Source organism: Anomaloglossus baeobatrachus, chromosome 7 (assembly GCF_048569485.1).
Source record: "Anomaloglossus baeobatrachus isolate aAnoBae1 chromosome 7, aAnoBae1.hap1, whole genome shotgun sequence".
In the NCBI taxonomy this organism is placed as follows: Eukaryota; Metazoa; Chordata; class Amphibia; order Anura; family Aromobatidae; genus Anomaloglossus; species Anomaloglossus baeobatrachus.
This window is the reverse complement of record NC_134359.1, coordinates 132,666,423-132,686,705: the sequence shown is the minus strand read 5'-3', so window position 1 is coordinate 132,686,705 and position 20,283 is coordinate 132,666,423. Positions and strand designations below refer to the sequence as shown.

The following is a 20,283-nucleotide window of genomic DNA, read 5'->3' as shown; positions in this document are numbered from 1 at the left end:
GCTGGGGAGGTCGCTATTACGTCACAAAACCGGTGACATTACAGCGATAGCGCTAGCGATGTTGCAGTGTGTAAAGGGGCCTTTAGAACATCTCAATAACAATTTGAGCAAATTTACAATGTTATCTACACACAGAGATCAGCTTCACCAGACACAGACAATGGGACATCCTACACACCCAGTCATACAATCACACACACACACATTAACCCCTTCACCCCTGGGGGATTTTACGTTTTTGGGGGTTTTTGCTCCCCTTCTTCCGAGAGCCGTAATTTTTTTTTTTCCCGTTAATCTTGCCATTTGAGGGCTTGTTTTTTGCGGGACGAGCTGTAGTTTTAAATTAAACCATATATTTTACCATATAGTGTACTGGATAACAGCAAAAATTTTCAAGTACGGAAAAACTGCAAAAAAAAAAAAAAAAGTGCAATTGCACAATAGCTTTAAAGATATTTTATTCACTGTGTTCATTATATGGTAAAACGGATATGTGGTTGTGATGCCTCAGGTTGGTGCTAGTTCGTAGACACCAAACATGTATAGTTTACTTTTATCTAAGAGGTTGAAAAAAATTCACAACTTTGTCCAAAAAAAGTGGCGTACTTTTTGTGCCATTTTCTGAAACCCATAGCATTCTCATTTTTTGGGATCTATGGCTCAGTGACAGCTTATTTTTTGTGTCTCACGCTGACTTTTTCATGGTACCATTTTTGTGCAGATGCTAACTTTTGATCGCCTGTTATTGCATTTAGTGTAAATTTGTGGCGGCCAAAAAAATGTAACTTTGGAGTTTGGAATTTTTTTGCTGCTATGCCGTTTACCGATCAGATTGATTTTATATTTTGATAGATCAGCGTTTCTGAACACGACAATAGCAAATGTGTATATTTTTTTAACCCTTTAATTTTCAATGGGCCAAACGGGGTATGATTTGAATGTTTAGGTTTATTTATTTTTTTTTATTTTACTAGTACCCCTAGGGGGCTATAAGGATCAGCTGTCTGATCGCTCTTCCATTTCTACAGATCACAGCTACATAGCTGAGATCTGGAAAAAAAGATTCTTTATTCTCACACATGGCCCTCTGCCGACAATGAGAGAAAGTGACTCATGATGGCTACCATAGCTAGCTACATGACCCTGTTACCATGGCAACCACCGGACGTCACGCGATCACATCACGTGACTTCCGATGGCGCTGGGTAACTTAATGCTTACCGTGGTACGCTGTTATATCTCGCTGTCATATTGTGACAGCGAGATGTAAGAGGTTAATAGCTGCAGGTGGAGCGTGATTCCACTCGTGCCTGGCAGGCACACATCAGTTGTTGAAATCAGCTGACGTGCGCGGATCGCAGCAGTCTGCCCACGGTAGGCGTTAGGGATTAACATCACACGATCCATGATGTACCCAGTACGTCATGTGTCAAGAAGAGGTTAAACGTACCCAGCCACACTATTACACATGCATAAAACCCTTAGCCTACCTAGCCGTACAACCACACATACATCACACACCTACTCAGGCACACCATAACACATACATCATACCTATACCTTCCAAGGCACCATCACATATAAATCCCACCCCTAGCCTACACAGGCTCATCATCACACATCTACCCAGGCACACAATCACACACACACACACACACACACACACACACACACACACACACACACACACACACACACGTCCAGTCGCATCATCACACAGAAAAGAAATGCAAATTATAATGAAGCCAAACTTTGGTACTACTCACATTCAAATGTGTACTGCATTGAGCTCACCCTTACCCAGCAAGATGTGCGTGGTGCTACATTTAAGCCAGTCTCTGGTTAGGCCAACAAAAGAAGCAAAAAAATGGAAGTGGCACTCACCATCCATAACAATGTGGATGTTTTAACTACTTCTCAATAAAATTTCCAAAGAGAAAAGTAGAGAGCAGATCTAATACGAAACAGCCGTAATCTAACTACACTTCAACAGGTCCCTCCTCAAAGCATGTTTGAATGACTTCTCAATCATTTTCTCCATTTTTATGGATGATGAGTGCCATTTCCATTTATTTGCTTCTTTGGTTGGCAAACATGTTTAAACATGTGATGCTCATTCAAACTCATCTGTGGCAAGTATCAGATGTGGGCAATATGAAAATCACACCTAAGGAGGAGACCAGTGTGCGGGGGAGGAGGGAGACCAGTGTGCGGGGGAGGAGGGAGACCAGTGTGCGGGGAGGGGGGGGTTTGGGAGACCAGTGTGCGGGGAGGGGGGGGGGTTTGGGAGACCAGTGTGCGGGGAGGGGGGGGGTTTGGGAGACCAGTGTGCGGGGAGAGGGGAGACCAGTGTGCGGGGAGGAGGGGGGGGACCAGTGTGCGGGGAGGGGGAGTGAGGGAGACCAGTGTGCGGGGAGGGGGAGGGGGGGGGGGGGGAGACCAGTGTGCGGGGAGGGGGAGGGGGACCAGTGTGCGGGGAGGGGGAGGGGGACCAGTGTGCGGGGAGGGGGAGGGGGACCAGTGTGCGGGGAGGGGGAGGGGGACCAGTGTGCGGGGAGGGGGAGGGGGACCAGTGTGCGGGGAGAGGGGGGGGGGACCAGTGTGCGGGGAGAGGGGGGGGGACCAGTGTGCGGGGAGAGGGGGGGGACCAGTGTGCGGGGAGGGGGGGGGCACCAGTGTGCGGGGAGGGGGGAGACCAGTGTGCAGGGAGGGGGGAGACCAGTGTGCAGAGAGGGGGGAGACCAGTGTGCAGAGAGGGGGGAGACCAGTGTGCAGAGAGGGGGGAGACCAGTGTGCAGGGAGGGGGAGATCAGTGTGCAGGTAGTGGGAGATCAGTGTGCGGGGAGAAGGAGCTACCCAGGTAATTGCACAGCCGCAAGACACAAGGCTCTCTCAGGCAAACCCTGTGTGTGTGCTTGCCTGCACAATAATAAATTTTATTCAATTTAAATAGAAAAGAAAAAGTGAACTAGAGATTTGGTGCACTCAGGATTTAAGTGTTTAGCGACGCCCCTGCCTGATTTATTGTGCATGCAGATTTGCCCACAGAGGGGAGGGGAAAGCACTGGGCATGCGCTGAGCCAGGCACATACTCCACTTTAACTGCCAATAGCAATGACGCTAAAGAGATATCAATCAAGTCATGTAGATGGTGCTACGTGGGGTATAATGAATCAGTGTACTAGTCAGGAATCAGTCCGCCCTCAGTGCACTAGCAGCCTCAATTATATAAGGATTCAAAGTGCAGCGATAGATATCTATATGTAGCCAGGAAGGTTTATCTGAACTTGTCTTTTACTAGATAAGTGTTCCAATATAAGACACTCACCACCACAACAGTGAATCCTAGAGATTTTAGATGCCTCATTTTTAAAGCCATCTTTCCAACTGGGTGAAGACTTCCCAAAGTAAAAGCATTAGCAGTGCAGCATAATACAGCAATCCTGCAAGAAAGGATAGAAGAGAGACCCTGGTGAAGTCCTCTGTAATTACATGACACAGTATAGAATATCATTCCCTGAATCAGAGCATCCACCTGCAGAGTCTATTTCAGGGCTAGTTGACTATTAAAAAATGAGGGCACAAGGGAGTAAAACACATGGAGAAATGCATCTGCATAGATTACTTAGAACTGTACCTGTAAATGATAACAGGGTTGTCTCATGAATAGGTATTAAGCATCACTCCAGGGGGTGGGTTTTTCAGAGCTAGAAAGGTGCTTTAAATCCAGGTCCCCTGCCTTCGATCATATACTCACCCTCCAGCGGCTTCATCCTTTTTTGGCGCAGCTCTGGTGCCATGGTGCTATTTTGTGACTCTAAGGGGCACTTTGCACGCTGCGACATCACAAGCCGATGCTTGTGATGTCGAGCGCGATAGTCCCCGCCCCCGTCGCAGCTGCGATATCATAGTGATAGCTGCCATAGCGAACATTATCGCTACGGCAGCTTCACATGCACTCACCTGCCCTGCGACGTCGCTCTGGCCGGCGACCCGCCTCCTTATTAAGGGGGCGGGTCATGCGGCGTCAAAGCGACGTCACACAGCAGGCGGCCAATAGAAGCGGAGGGGCGGAGATGAGCGGGACGTAAACGTCCCACCCACCTCCTTCCTTCTGCATAGCTGGCGTGAGCCACAGGACGCAGATGTTCCTCACTCCTGCGCTTCACACACAGCGATGTGTGCTGCCGCTGGAACGAGGAACAACATCGTAACATCGGTCATTTCCAAATTATGGAAATGTCGGACCCTACACCGATGATACGATTACGACGATTTTGCGCTCGTTAATCGTATCAAAAAGGCTTTACACACTACAATATCGCCTGCGACGCCGGGTGTGCGTCACTTTCAATTTGATCCCACCGACATCGCACCTGCGATATCGTAGTGTGCAAAGCGCCTCTAAGTTCTGACTGGCCGGAAGTCAGAACTTACGTCATAAGGGCTCAATGCATCTCTATGAGAGCCAGAATGAGGCCGAGGCTCTCAGACTTGTACGGCGCTGCCCGCAGCTGCAGTGTTTCATGAAGTACATTGAGGGTAAGAAATTGCCGGAGCAGAATGAAGATGACGGCCGGCGAGTCAAAAGGCCCTGTCACACACAGAGATAAATCTGCGGCAGATCTGTGGTTGTAGTGAAATTGTGGACAATCAGTGCCAGGTTTGTGGCTGTGTACAAATGGAACAATATGTCCATGATTTCACTGCAACCACAGATCTGCCAAAGATTTATCTCTGTGTGTGACGGGGCCTTAAGGCATAGGGCAGGGGATTTACATTTAACACTAGAACTACTGAGGTAGTCATTTTGACTACTTTGCACCATGTATTTCTATATAGGTGTCACGAGTCCAGTAGTTCTAGTGTTAAAGCACCACTCCAGAGGTGAAATTAAAAAAAAAAAAAAAAAAACACAAAACACTAGAGTGGTGCTTTAAAATGAATAAATGACATGCAATCTAATAATTTTTAATAGGAACCTGTCACCATGAAGATGCAGCCAAATCTGGAGACATTGAGTCATAGAACAGGGGGAGTGGAGTAGATTGATATATAATTTTGGAGGGGAGAGTTGTAGATTGTAAAATGAGGTCACATTTAAGTTATTCTGTTTTAAATCTGAGAATAAAAAGACTTTGTAGCTGATATTTTGTTCCCAGTACTGTATATTAAAGGGGTTGTCCAGGACCTTAACATTGATGGTCTATCCTTAGGATTAGGTCATCACGGTCTGATCGGTGCAAACTCCCGGCTCTTGCTATCAGCTGTTCCTAATGCTGCCACCCAGAACTAATCAGTTGTGGACCTGCACAGCACAGCGCCATCATTTGTACAGTGGCTGCGGCTGAGTACTGCATGTCCGCCCCCTATGCAAACCAATAGGCTATGTTGATAACTTCCTGCGGTGGCACAAGGTACAGATGATCCCCAGGGCTGCCAGCTGCTGCACCCCAAGCGATCAGACACTGATAACCTAACCTAAGGAGAACTCATCATAGTTAAAGTCATGGACGACCCCTTTACAGGACACAACAATGCAGCTGCAACTTTTTTCCCTCTCGTTTTGACATAAACTGGCATTTTTTTTATATCGTTATGAATATCTATGAAGAGCGTCAAAAGGGGCATTTGTTCTAGACATTGATGGGGGTTCTCACATCATCTGATATGTTTTAGTCACAGATTTTTAATGGGAAAAATCCCCTTTTTCCTAATGACCTGCACCAATATTAATGTAACCAAAGAGAACACTACTGTACTTTTTGGAATCTTGTTAAAAACGTTGAGTTTTTAGTCACATGCAGATTCCTCTGATTGAGGATAATGGTGACCCTGCTTCCCCTCTGATCAGAGCGAGACATGCACTCTCTGCTCCTGCCCCACACTGATCTGTGTGATTGCTGCAGGGCAGGAGAAACAACTGCCAGGACCAGCACGGATGCTGCATGTCCCAGGGAGTAGCTAAGGGACATTTCAGGTGATGATCAGTCACTTCAAAATGTAGTAATGCATATATATAGCGTGTGTGTCTTTTTGATAATAAAGCTAAGCTGTGTGCTTTAATGATGTAGCTGAGTCAAGTGTGTTGTAGCAGAGCTGTGTGCACTATAATGATGAAGCTGAGCATTTTGTAGCAGAGTTGTGTGTGTGTGTGTGTGTGTGTGTGTGTTGATGTAGCTGAGCTGGTGTGTTGCAGCTGAACTATTTGTGTGGTTTGATGATATAGCTGAGTGTGTTGTAGCTGAACTGTGCATGTGCTTTGATGATGTAATTGAGCTGTGTGTTGATGTAGTTGGGCTGAGTGTGTTATAAATGAACTGCGTATGTGTGCTTGCTTTGTTGATACAGCAGAGTTGGTGTGCTGTAGCTGAGCTGTGTTGATGTAGCTGGGATGTGTGTGCGCATGTAGCAGTGCTGTGTGTATGTAACAGTGTTGAGTGCACGTGTACTGTGCAGTTTTGTGCATACGTGTGCACTGCATAATATATGAGTGCTGTAAAGCTACAAGTGAATAATGCACATGTTGTGCAGAAAAACTAACAATAGATCTAGTACCTCCATATTCTATCCTACTGCATTCAAATGAGTAATATTGACCCCTCCACCTCTTTAAACCGCCATGGAAGTTTTCATTAAATTAAAATAATTTAATTATTATTAAGAAACAGGTTTTCCTTTTTTTTCTTATGTAAAAGCTGTGGTGCATCTTATAGTCCAAAAAACTAGGTACCAAACACATGTAAATAATTTATTTTACTCATTCAACTTGATGTTTTGGGTGCAGGGATAGAAAAAAAAAAGAAAATGCCGTATCAACAATACGTTCTTACCGTGTCATGTTCCATGAAGAATCTCCTGCATGAACCAGCTTGTTCTGTTCTCTATCCACAGTGAGCACAAAATCTGTCAGAAAATAACTGAAGATTTAATGGCGATCAAGAAAAAAATGATCCATTAACTAGAAGGTTAAAGGGTTTAGCCACCATAACAACATAGAAAAGACAAGTTGCTGATCATTGGGGGGACCAACCATAGAGACTTCAAAAACCAGTCCTTTCAAATAATTGATTTGCATTTTATTGCATGAAATAAGTATTTTATCACCCACCAACAAGCAAGAATTCCGACTCTCACAGACCTTTTAGTTTTTCTTTAAGAAGCCCTCCTACCCTGCACACATTACCTGGATTAATTGCACATGTTTGAACTCGTTACCTGTTTAAAAGACACCTGTCCATACACTCACTCAATCACACCCAACCTCTCCACCATGGCCAAACCAAAGAGTTGTCCAAGTACACCAAGGACAAAAAGTGTAGACATGTACAAGGTTGGGATATAGGACAATATGCAAGCAGCTTTGTGAGAAGGCAAGAACTTCTGGTGCAATTATTAGAAAATGGAAGAAAAGCAAGATGACTGTCAATCTTAGTCTGGGGCTCTATGCAAGATCATCGGATAAGGATGATTTTGAGAAAGGTCAAGAATCTGCCCAAAATTACATGGAAGGACCTGGTAAATGACCTGAAGAGAGCCTGGAACCACAGTCTCAAAGATTACCATTAGTAACCTGCTAAGCTGTCACGGATTCAAATTCGGCAGGGCACGCAAGGTTCCCCTGCTTACATCAGCACATGTCCAGGCCCGTTTGAAGTTCACCAATGACCACCTGGATGATCCAGTGGAGGCATGGGAGAAGGTCATGTGGTCAGATGAGACCAAAATAGAACTTTTTGGTTTATCAACTCTACTCGCTGTGTTTGTAGGAGGAAGAACACTATCCCAACTGAGAAACATAGGGGTGGAAGCATCATACTTTGGGGGGGTTCTGCAAAGGGGTAAGGATAAACACACTGTATTGAAGGGAAGATGGATGGGGTCATGTATCGCAAGATTTTGGCCAACAACCTGAATTGAAGATGGCTCATGGCTGGGTCTTCCAGCATGACGATGACCCAAAACACATAGCCAAGTCAACCAAGTAGTGGCTCTGTGAGAAGCATTTCAAGGTCCTGGAGTGGCCTAACCATTCTCCAGAAGAAAATCTTTGGAGGGAGCTGAAACACAATTTTGCCCAGTCTCAGCCCCAAAACCTGAAAGATCTGGAGAAGATCTCTATGGAGGAATCGCCAAAGTCCCTGCTACAGTGTGTGCAAACCTGGTCAGGAACTACAGGAAACGTCTGAACTCTGTAATTGCCAACAAAGGTTTCTGTACCAAATATTAAGTTCTGTTTTTCTATTGTATCAAATACTTACTTCATGCTATAAAATACAAATAAATAATTTAAAAATCATACAATGTGATTTTCTGGATTTTTTTTTGTGTCTGTAACAGTTGAAGTGTAGCTACGATACACATTACAGACCTCTCCATTCTTTGTAGGTGGGAAAACGTGCAAAACCGGCAGTGTATCAAATACTTATTCTACCAACTGTATGTCATAACTTATGTTAGTGCCATCCATTTAGAAATGATTATATTATGCAGTTACTAGTTATGTGTATTGAATATTGAGTGGTTTGTTGTGTTTTATAGTTTGAAAAATAGTTATAATTGTTTTCTAGTTTGTAATATTCTTGACTATCATGGTTAAAAGGTCATGTCACAATGTCAGCAGGTTTTTGCCATGGATTCTAAAAGCAAAATGATGTGGAGCAGAGTTTGATTCCAGCGATGTGTGTCACTTAGTGGACTGCTTAGTGTAGTATTTATAGAATCCCTGTTTTTTCTGTTGTAGATGTAGCAGTGGTCAGAATGCTGCGTTCTGTAAATCCCCATCCACACCCGATTGGCAGCGTCCTGTGTACACTGTGGATTGTCAGAAAGCTGCAACTCAGTGCTCAGGGTTACTGGGTTAAGCATAGTAGCTGGCCTGGCATGTGCGCAACAACACCTAGTCCTGCAGTGATAATTTCCTACAGATAAAACATTGATTCCATTGAAACTACAGCTAAAGCTGTTGAGCAAGTGACATCTCTAGAATCAGGCTCTCTGCCTCTACCTAATGCTGCTCTCACATTAAATAGCAAAAACCTGCTGACAGATGGTCAGGATGGTTAGGCTCTTTGAAAGCAATAAAGTTTTTCCATTTTTACACATACACTACTATAGAAACAAGAATGCTTATACATTTCAAGACTTAGTCGATCCTGAACTGTGATCATCTTGATTATTAAGGAATTCTCTTTATTTAATAGGATTTATACTTTTCTATTTGATGGTTATGTGTTTGTTATTTAGAAAAAAAAATTCAATAAAAACTATTGAAATATAGAAAGAAAGCTTTCCTGTAATGCTGCCGCTAATTTGTGTTTTATGCAATTGAGAATATTGCTATACACTTGCTATTTAGATTGACCACTAACTAGGCTGCACTTACCTATAAAGTAGCTGCTGGGAAACTGCATGTTTTCTTGGTATAATGCAGGATCTTTAAAATAGCTCTTCAAAAACGTGTGACACATGAGGACTGAATGACTATGGTTAACTTCAACCTTCTCCATATCATCGATTGAAAAAGGACATGTGCCCGACTCCAGTAACAAACAGAGCCGAATATGCCTCAGAAAAGCCTTTTCAGTATTGTCCAGAGTGCCTGAGGAATAAAGGGACAGTGTGCAGGTAAAAGAGTGCTTCAGTCTATGAGACATTCACAGATTTAGACAAACTATTTCTGGGTTGTCATCTTGATTTCTTCCCTCCGATATGTTTCCCATGATGCAGACTACATTTTCCATTATGCCTCAGACTTTAGTGGTAGATCAGTGACAGGGCCGCCTAGCACGGCACAGCTTATTCTACGTAATGGCCCTCACTCTGTTTCTCTTGCCTCTTGCTTGTGATAAGTTTCTCCCTGTCAGCTCTTAGAGTGAAGCTGCATGTCATAGAAACATACTGCAGATTATACACACAAAACCTAAAGATATACACAGACCATGCCAGCCATCAGTTTACTAACTTCTATGCATATTGTATAATTCTCTTATATAAAGCAAAAAAAGAGAAATTTTGTTACTTACCGTAAATTCTTTTTCTTATAGTTCCGTATTGGGAGACCCAGACCATGGGTGTTTAGCTTCTGCCTCCGGAGGACACACAAAGTACTACACTTAAAAGTGTAGCTCCTCCCTCTGAGCTTATACACCCCCTGGTAGCCAGTCCTAGCCAGTTTAGTGCAAAAGCTGAAGGAGAATAGCCACCCACAAGTAGAACCGAGTAAGAACCGGAACAACCGGAGACTCTGTCCACGACAACAGCCGGTGATAACACACGGAACAAGAAAATTGCCAACAGGCAACAGGGAGGGAGCTGGGTCTCCCAATACGGAACTATAAAAGAAAAAGAATTTACGGTAAGTAACAAAATTCTCTTTTTCTTTATCGTTCCTTTGGGAGACCCAGACCATGGGACGTTCCAAAGCTGTCCCTGGGTGGGAATAAAACAGAAAAAACTAAGAAGTAGGCGGAGCCTAACTTCACAAGTGGGCGACAGCCGCCTGAAGGATGCGTCTGCCCAAGCTCGAATCTGCCGAAGCATGAGCATGCACTTGGTAGTGCTTCGAAAAGGTATGCAGGCTAGTCCAAGTGGCAGCCTGACAGACTTGTTGAGCCGTAGCCTGGTGCCTAAAAGCCCAAGAGGCACCGACAGCTCTGGTCGAGTGTGCTTTGATCCCCGGCGGGGGAGGCACCTGAGTACTCTGGTAGGCGTCCGAAATGGTTGATCTAATCCAACGGGCCAAGGTCGGCTTAGAAGCAGAGAGACCCTTGCGCCGCCCTGTGGTTAGCACAAAAAGAGAGGTGCACTGCCTAAGCGCAGCGGTGCGAGACACAAATCCGGAGAGCACGCACCAGATCTAGAGTATGCAGCGCTTTCTCAAAGCGATGAACAGGGGCCGGACAGAAGGAAGGCAAGGAAATATCCTGGTTAAGGTGGAAGGGAGAGACCACCTTAGGAAGAAAGTCCGGGGTCGGACGGAGAACTACCTTGTCTTGGTGACAAAACAAAAAAGGTGACTCCGAAGAGAGCGCAGACAAATCAGAGACTCTGAGAGAAGTTATGGCAACTAGAAAGGCCACCTTTTGAGAAAGACGATACAAAGAAACCTCCCTAGGAGGCTCAAAGGGGGGTTTCTGCAATACCGTGAGGACCAAGTTAAGGTCCCAGGGATCCAAGTCCCGCCGATAAGGCGGAATGATGTGAGACGCACCTTGCATGAAGGTGCGGACCTGAGCCAGCCGGGCGAGACGCCGCTGGAACAGCACTGATAGAGCTGAGACTTGTCCCTTGAGAGAGTTGAGGGACAGTCCTAGCTGCAGACCGGACTGTAAAAAAGACAGAAAGGTCGGCAACGAGAATGGCCAAGGAGAATGGCCGGAAGAGCGACACCAGGACAGGAAAATTTTCCAAGTCCTGTGATAGATCTTGACGGAGGAAGACTTACGGGCCCGAGTCATAGTGGAGATGACTTCAGGAGGAATACCAGAAGCTGTCAAAATCCAGGACTCAAGAGCCACGCCGTCAATTTGAGTGCCGCAGATTTCGGGCGGAAAAACGGAACTTGCGAGAGCAGGACTGGACGGTCCGGAAGATGCCACGGCATCTCCACGGACAGTTGGAGCAGGTCCGGATACCAAGCTCGCCTGGGCCAGTCCGGTGCAATGAGGATGACTTGACGGCCCTCCATTCTGATCTTGCGCAGGACTCTGGGCAAGAGAGCTAGAGGGGGAAACACGTAGGACAGACGAAACTGGGACCAGTCTTGAACCAGAGCGTCCGCGGCGAAGGCCTGAGGATCGTGGGGGCGAGCCACGTAAACCGGAACCTTGTTGTTGTGACGGGATGCCATTAGGTCCATGTCCGGAGTGCCCCACTTGCGGAAGATTGACTGAAACACTGCCGGGTGCAGGGACCACTCGCCACCGTCCACGGATTGACGGCTGAGATAATCTGCCTCCCAGTTTTCTACGCCAGGGATGTGGACTGCGGATATGGTGGACTTGGAGTCCTCCGCCCATTGAAGAATGCGTTGGACCTCCAACATTGCCAGGCGGCTGCGTGTCCCGCCTTGGTGATTGATGTAGGCAACCGCTGTCGCGTTGTCTGACTGGACTCGAATGTGCCTGCCCGCCAACAGGTGGTGAAAAGCTAGGAGAGCTAGAAGCACAGCTCTGGTTTCCAGCACATTGGTTGAAAGGGCTGACTCGGACGGAGTCCAAGTGCCCTGTGCTCTGTGGTGGAGATGTACCGCTCCCCAGCCGGATAGGCTGGCATCCGTGGTGAGAATCACCCAGGACGGAGTCAGGAAGGAGCGCCCTTGGGACAGGGAGAGGGGTCGAAGCCACCACTGAAGAGAGCTCCTGGTCCGTGGCGACAGAGCCACTAACCTCTGTAAGGAGGAAGGCCGCTTGCCCCAACAGCGGAGAATGTCCATCTGCAGAGGACGCAGATGGAACTGGGCAAAGGGAACCACCTCCATGGAGGCCACCATTTGACCCAGCACCTGCATCAGGCGCCTGAGGGAATAACGGCGGGGCCTCAGGAGAGAGCGCACCGCTAGCCGGAGAGACTGCCGTTTGATTAAGGGCAACTTCACAAGTGCCGGCAAAGTCTCGAACTGCATCCCTAGGTACGTGAGACTCTGGGTCGGAGTCAGAGTGGATTTGGGAAGATTGACAATCCACCCGAATTGGGCTAGGGTGGCGAGAGTGAGCGAAACACTCCGCTGACAGTCTGCGCTGGATGTACCCTTGACCAGAAGGTCGTCCAGATAAGGAAGCACTGCTAACCCCTGGAGGTGCAGGACCGCAATCACTGCCGCCATGACCTTGGTGAATACCAGAGGGGCCGTGGCTAACCCGAAGGGGAGAGCCACGAATTGGAAATGATCCTCTATCGCAAAACGTAACCAACGCTGATGTGACACTGCGATTGGCACATGCAGATAGGCATCTCTGATGTCGATGGACGCCAGGAACTCCCCTTGGGTCATAAAGGCAATGACTGATCGCAGAGACTCCATGCGAAAATGCCGCACCCGGACATGCTTGTTGAGAAGCTTGAGATCCAGGATGGGCCGGAAGGTACCGTCCTTTTTTGGAACTAGGAAGAGATTTGAGTAAAAACCTCTGAACCGTTCCTGAGCGGGAACTGGGACAATCACTCCGTTTGCCTGCAAGGATGCAATGGCCTGCGAGAAGGCGGCGGCCTTGGAGCAGGGGGGGAGTTGAGAGAAAAAATCTGTTTGGAGGGCTGGAAGAGAATTCTATCTTGTAGCCGTGAGATATGATGTCTCTCACCCACTGATCGGAGACTTGCTTTAACCAAGCGTCGCCAAAGTGGGAGAGCCTGCCACCGACTAAGGACGTGGCTGGAGCGGGCCGAGAGTCATGAGGAAGCTGCCTTCGTGGCAGAACCTCCTGCGGTCTTCTGCGGACGCGCTTTTGGGCGCCAGTTGGATTTCTGATCCTTGGCTGAGTTAGCGGACGAGGCGGAAGGCTTAGAGGATGACCAGTTGGAGGAACGAAAGGAACGAAACCTCGATTGATTCCTACCCTGGGCGGGTTTCCTGGTCTTGGTTTGTGGCATGGAAGTACTCTTCCCGCCAGTAGCTTCTTTAATGATTTCATCCAGCTGTTCACCAAACAGCCGTGAACCAGCAAAAAGGAGCCCAGCAAGAAACTTCTTGGAAGAAGCATCTGCCTTCCACTCTCGAAGCCACAAAATCCTGCGGATAACAAGAGAATTAGCTGAAGCCACCGCAGTGTGGTGAGCAGCCTCTAGCATGGCAGACATGGCATAAGATGAAAAAGCTGAAGCCTGAGCAGTTAAGGTAACCATCTCAGGCATAGATTCCTTGGTGAGGGAATGCATCTCCTCTAGAGAAGCAGAGATGGCTTTGAGAGCCCACACTGCTGCAAAAGTCGGGGAAAACGCGGCCCCCGCAGCTTCATACACAGATTTGGCCAGAAGGTCAATCTGACGGTCAGTGGAATCCTTAAGTGAGGTGCCGTCAGCCACCGACACAACGGTCCGGGCTGATAGCCTAGACACCGGAGGGTCTACCTTTGGGGAGTGAGACCACTCCTTGACCACCTCAGGTGGAAATGGAAACCGGTCATCAGAACCACGCTTTGGAAAGCGTTTGTCAGGGCAGGCCCTGGGTTTGGTCACAGCGGTCTGAAAACTGGAGTGGTTAAAGAACACACTCTTCACTCTCTTAGGCGAGGTAAACTGATGTTTTTCTGCCAAAGAGAGTTGCTCCTTTGACACTGGCGGATTGAGATCCAGCTCAGAATTAATAGAAGCAATCAAATCACTACGATCTGAGTCACCCTTAGAGAAATCGATGGGATACATAGCCTCTGAGCCCCCAGTGAGGGCATCCTCCTCATCTTGAGAGTCCGCTCTTGAGACAGAGCCGTTGGATGGGGAGGGGGAGGAAACCGTGCGCCTTCTCTTAGAAGGACGGGGTCTGGGATCAGATGATGAATCCTCCGTGAGCTCCGATGGACGGAGGTCAGAGGATAGGAGTCCTCTGTCAAGAGTATTAGAGGCACCCTGTGAGGGAGGCTGATGCATATTCATCAAAGTCCTGGACAAAAGTCCCATGGACTCAGCAAATGACTGGGATATGGACCTAGAAAAGGACTCTACCCAGGCCGGGGGTTCAGTCACAGGTGCAGCAGCAGCCTGAGAGACCACTGGGGGTGAAACTCCAGGCTGTGGCACCGCCAAGTTAGAGCAGACATCACAATGTGGATAGGTGCTCGGCTCAGGCAGCAGGAGTTTACATGCAGTGCATGTAGAATAAAGCTTTGGAGCCTTGCTCCTTGTGTGAGACATGCTGCTGGAGTGGGGGCTTTGCAGAGAATGAACCCCAGGGAGAATATACAGAGGTCCACAACCGGAGACCGGCTGTGGCTTACCAGACCGCTGAGCGCGGTGTTGTGTGCCCTCCAGATCTCGAAGCCCGGTCCCCCAGTGCGCAGCACCTCAGCAGAGATGCAGAATGCAGGATGTCCCAGAGCAGAGTGAACTCTGCCTGAGAAGAGGGCGTTCCTATAAAAGAGCGGGAACTGGAGGGCTATAGAGACCTGCAGGGAAGGAGGGACGCCCCAGCAGTGGGGAGTGTCCCTCCCCTGTGTAGAACGGCCGCCGGGAGGAGCCGAACCTGTCCCTCTGCATGAGTGACATGCGAGGGCAGGAAAATGAAACTAGGCTTCCGGCGAAGCCGGGGCCTAAATTTAAGCGGCGAGGCCGACAAGCAGGCACCATCGGCGCGGTTCTCAGGCAAAAGCTAGAGAACCCGCCAGAAAAGTTAAAACAATCACATACAGCATACTCTCCCCTTACAATAAAGAACCGGGACCCCCAACATAAACGTCTCAGGTACTTAGCTGCTGAGACGCAGGGCCATGCCCCTGGGGATGAGTGCTCCGGTCCAACAGAATCCTCAAGGGGCTGTGGATGGAGACCGGACTCCTGCCAGGCATGGAGACCGTGCTGGCTCCCACTTCAAGCCAGAGCCCAGAAGGGATGGTGAAGGAGCGCGGCATGTAAGGCTGCAGCCTTGTAAATCAACCTTAACAACACCGCCGACACAGTGGGGTGAGAAGGGACATGCCGGGAGTCCAGACATGGACCCGCTTTTCTTCAAACTCTTTCCAAAAGTCAAACAAATCAGATGAGAATGCATGTGTGGATGTATGCCTCCTGAAGACAAAGCGATAAACTGGCTAGGACTGGCTACCAGGGGGTGTATAAGCTCAGAGGGAGGAGCTACACTTTTAAGTGTAGTACTTTGTGTGTCCTCCGGAGGCAGAAGCTAAACACCCATGGTCTGGGTCTCCCAAAGGAACGATAAAGAAATGATACTTTCATCTGTATGAGAGACATGCAGTGGAATTAGGAGGACGGAGAAGGACAGAACGTAATAGACTGGAGGTCACAAGACGCAGATGCCGATAAAGAAGGGTCTATAATGTATGGATGCTAATGGACTGAAATGAAATACTACTGCTACTGCTACTAATAGAGGTTTTCCAGTAAGAGAAAATACAACGAAAATAATACAAAATGTAATTGTCACACCTTCCGTGGGTCCAAATGCTGGGTCTCCACTATTCCTCCCGGTGATTGTCTGCAGCTTGAAGCCAAATCAGTGAGCTCTTTTTTTTTATTGATTTAAGAGGTGCATATTAAAAAGGCAGTGAAGGAACCTGGTGCAGGATCCCTCACGGAAGACGGCAGTTTCACGTTAAACACGCTTCCACGGGTCCAATGGGACCCGTGGAAGCGTGTTTAACGCGAAACGGCTGTCGTCCATGAGGGATCCTGCACCCAAATCCTTCACTGCCTTTTTAATTTGCACCGCTTAATTCAATAAAAAAAAAAAAAAAAAAAAAAAAAAAAAAAAAAGTTCTTTACCGGAGATTCGGTGTGCCGCTGGACTTTCTTCTATATGGTTCCACATACCTACAGCTATAATGTTTCATCAGCGAGCACCCAGGATCGGAGCCTTACTAAGGGAATACTGCTGCTAATCCACTCTTCCCCAGGATTGTCGTACAGCGGTGGTGCAGAACCACATCTATTTTTTGCACAAATCAGTGAGCTCTGTCCAAGTGGACGGCACGAGCCGTTGAGCTCATGCATTTCTGGTATTGTGTGATGTGTTTGTTGGCTGGGGCACTGTGACGTGATGTGAAGCCTGCAGGTAATAGACTCTGGAAGCAGCAGTGGTTACTCAGCACTGGACCTGGAAGGGCGAGTAAAGCAGTTTGCTTATTCCTTTAAAACAAACCAGACAAGGGTCTTCCGAAACTAGAAAACTCCTTTCACTATATTGAACCTTTGTGAATTTCCAAAAATAAATTGGAGTATTTTTCTACGATTTTTTGGGGGGTCCTTCACGTGAATTCATTTAGAGATAAGTTCGGAAATATCATGATAGTTACTAATTGTGTCTATTCTAATTATCTAGGTCACAAAACACATCAAATTCTGCATTAACCATTTCCAGACATCCACCATACATGTACAATGGATATTATGCATGTATCCAGTGAGAGGACTCTGGAGCTGATCCTGCTCAAAACACAATGGGTTATGCAGTCAGCATCTGCCTTCTGACAGGAGCAGGTAAAACGCCGGCCAGTCTGAGTGATGCGATCCTCACATGAGTCACACGCAAGTGTGACTCCAGCCTTATACCGTAGTAGTGACCAGAGCAAGCGCTGATCGCTGATGTTTAACCACTGAAATGGCCCTGTCAATCATTAACAATAGAAGGTAGGTGTAATGATCAGGGGGTAATTTAATCACATCATCATCCTCACCCCTGCATGCAAGATTTAAGTATCGTGAAAGAGTAAAGAGAAAATATACAAAAAAAAAATATTTATATACAATATATATAAAATAACCTAAAGTATTTGGAGCTGTGTGCAGACTGACCCAGTGGACAGAATTGGCTGAAAATTAGTATGTATGCTATTCAAGGCATGGGGAAACAGAAGGCATCTTAAAAAAAAATGTATACCAAAACTCCCCACCAGGTGAAAAAGTGGCGCTGTACAGTGAGCTACCGGCCCAAAAACCGTGTGCCGATAATTGGAGATGTCACAATTGTTCCACAGACTAGCATAACTGTTCAATATGGCTGCCATCATGCATGGTGATCATGTTCATCCTATGCAGAACATGCTTGACGCTTGCTTGCGTATAACATGTCTGGTGGGATGCTGCGCACTTCCAAAATGATGCGGTCTTTGAGGTTAGCCAGGGTGTCAAGATTTCCCCGATAAACACACTCTTTCAATCGTCCTCACAACCAGAAACCACAAGGATTGAGATCGGGCGAACGCAATCTCAATCCTGGCCATGAATTAGGGAAGGAGCGGCTCACAATCTTGTCATCGGGAAAACGTTCTACACACAATTTGCAATGTGAGGGGGTGCTCAATCATGCATGAAGGTGGTCGTCTGAAGACACTGCCACTGTTGGAGTTGCGGAACGACCATTGTTTCCAGCATTGTCTGGTATTTCGCTGCTGTCACGAACAGGTAGCAATCCCAGTTGGCCTCATTTCTTCATAAAAGAACGGTCCGAGGATGAATGATGAGGCCAAACCAAACCAGTTACCTTTGGTGAATACAGTAGAGCCCACTCGACCGCATCGGATTTTCGGTAGCCCATATGTGACAGTTTTGTGTGTTCACGGTTCCACTCAGGTAAAAATGCGCTTTGTCGCACCACAGATCATTCCATGGACAATTACCATCCACTTCCTCTCTTGCCAGAAACATGAATGCAAATGTCATGCGGGTATCATTGTCACAAGGAAGAAGTTGTTGATGGGCAATTTTGTACGGGTATGGCCGCAAGACCTTTCAGAGACCTTTCCACACTGTGCTGTATGGGAGCGCCAATTGCCTGGAAACACCGTGTGTACTGCTGTTCCCGGCAGGGTTCTTTATGCTGTTCACGACGGCAGTGGCAATGTCCTCCACAACCTCTCTGCTTACCGGTCATTGCCCGTGCCCTGGCTGAATACTCTTTAATCCTGTTGCCTCAAAACGTGGTATCATCTGTCTCAGCGAATTGCCAGCCATTGGACCGCTACATATGTAAAGGTCTTTCAGACGATGAAAGGCTCTTCGTGCAGCTGTAGCATTCCTGGCATTCTCATAAACAACCGCACTAACAGCGCATGATCCGGCAAAGAGACAGGCATCTTGCAGACTAAGTTGCAAGGCGCGCTCACTGTACAGCGCCATTTTTCCACCTAATGGGGAGTTTTCTAATAAAAACAATTTTAAGATGCCTTCCGTTTCCCCATGCCTTGAATAGCCAATTATGTCCACTGGGTCAGTCTTAGCTTATTTTATGGCCACCTTGTATATATATTTGCCTCAGAAAATGATTGCATTTACAGATGTTTTGTTATACACATCCACAGAGGACAACAGTGGTGGATGATCACAGCAGAATCCTTTTCATGGTGAAGAAAAACCCCTTCACAACATCCACCCAAGTGATGAACACTCTCCAGGAAGGTGTTTCAGTAGCTATCTCTTCCATAAAAATATTTAAAGAAGCCAGCTCAGTTCTGGAAAAGCATTCTTAGGACAGATGGAACTAAGAACAACTGGTACCAGAATACTGGGAAGGACAAATTATAGAGAAGGCTTGCTTCCAAAGGATATGACATCCTCTGTAATACAAGGTGGGAACAGTATTTTTTTTCTTAAACTCTGTTAGGCGGGCTTTACACGCTGCGACATCGCTAGCATCGGCTAGCGATGTCGCGTGCGATCGCACCCGCCCGTGGCACGATATGTGGTGATCGCTGCCGTAGCGAACATTATCGCTACGGCAGCGTCACACGCACATACCTGTGCAGCGACGTCGCTGTGACCGGCGAACTGCCTCCTTTCTAAGGGGGCGGTTCGTTCAGCATCACAGCGACGCCACAGCAGTGTCACTGAACCGGCGCCCAATAGAAAAGGAGGAGAGGAGATGAGCGGCCGGAACATGCCGCCCACCTCCTTCCTTCCTCCTTTTCCGGTGGACACAGGTAAGGAGATGTTTGTCGTTCAAGCGGCGTCACACATAGCGATGTGTGCTGCCGCAGGAACGACAAACATCATCGTTACTGCGGCAGCAACGATAATTGGGAATAGGGGGGCATGTCACCGATGAGCGATTTTGAACGTTTTTGCGACGATTCAAAATCGCTCATAGGTGTCACACGCAACAACGACATCGCTAAAGCGGCCAGATGTGTGTCACAAATTCCGTGACCCCAACGAGATTGCTTTAGCGATATCGTAGCGTGTAAAGCCACCCTTAGACCCACCGGTCCCGGTTATCTGCGAGTCCGCCCATCACTACCTAAAATTGTACCAATAAAAATGTTAACTCATACTGCAAACAGATTGCCCTCATGTAGCTCAATTGATAGAAAAATAAAGGTATGGTCACACAAACCATTTTTTTTTATTATAAAACTTTAATTTTTTTTAAAAACCAGAAAAATAATTAAAAAACCATCAGTTTGGTATTGGTAATTGTACTTACCTGCAGAATCATGATGCACAGTCACTTTTAATGCACAATGAATTCCGTAAAAACAAACTGAAAAAAGAACAGCACAATTTTCTTCTTTTTTTTCCACATATTTAGGCAACTTTATTTTCCCACCTAATTTTTTTCCCATTTGTGGTACATTATAATACACTGAAGTGAATTGTATCAGTCAAAACTAAAACTTGTTT

General features: G+C 47.0%; 1 protein-coding gene across 2 annotated transcripts in view; it reads right to left on the bottom strand.

Moving 5' to 3' along the window:
- Window positions 1–20,283, bottom strand: part of FASTKD2 (FAST kinase domains 2) — an 81,430-nt gene that overhangs the window by 6,198 nt on the left and 54,949 nt on the right. For both annotated transcript variants that reach the window (XM_075317715.1, XM_075317716.1), the window contains exons 9-11: window positions 9,386–9,601; window positions 6,834–6,906; window positions 3,329–3,443 (exon numbers count right to left, since the gene is read on the bottom strand). In XM_075317715.1, coding sequence (XP_075173830.1) covers window positions 3,329–3,443; window positions 6,834–6,906; window positions 9,386–9,601 — 404 coding nt within the window. The remainder of the gene's footprint in view (window positions 1–3,328; window positions 3,444–6,833; window positions 6,907–9,385; window positions 9,602–20,283) is intronic.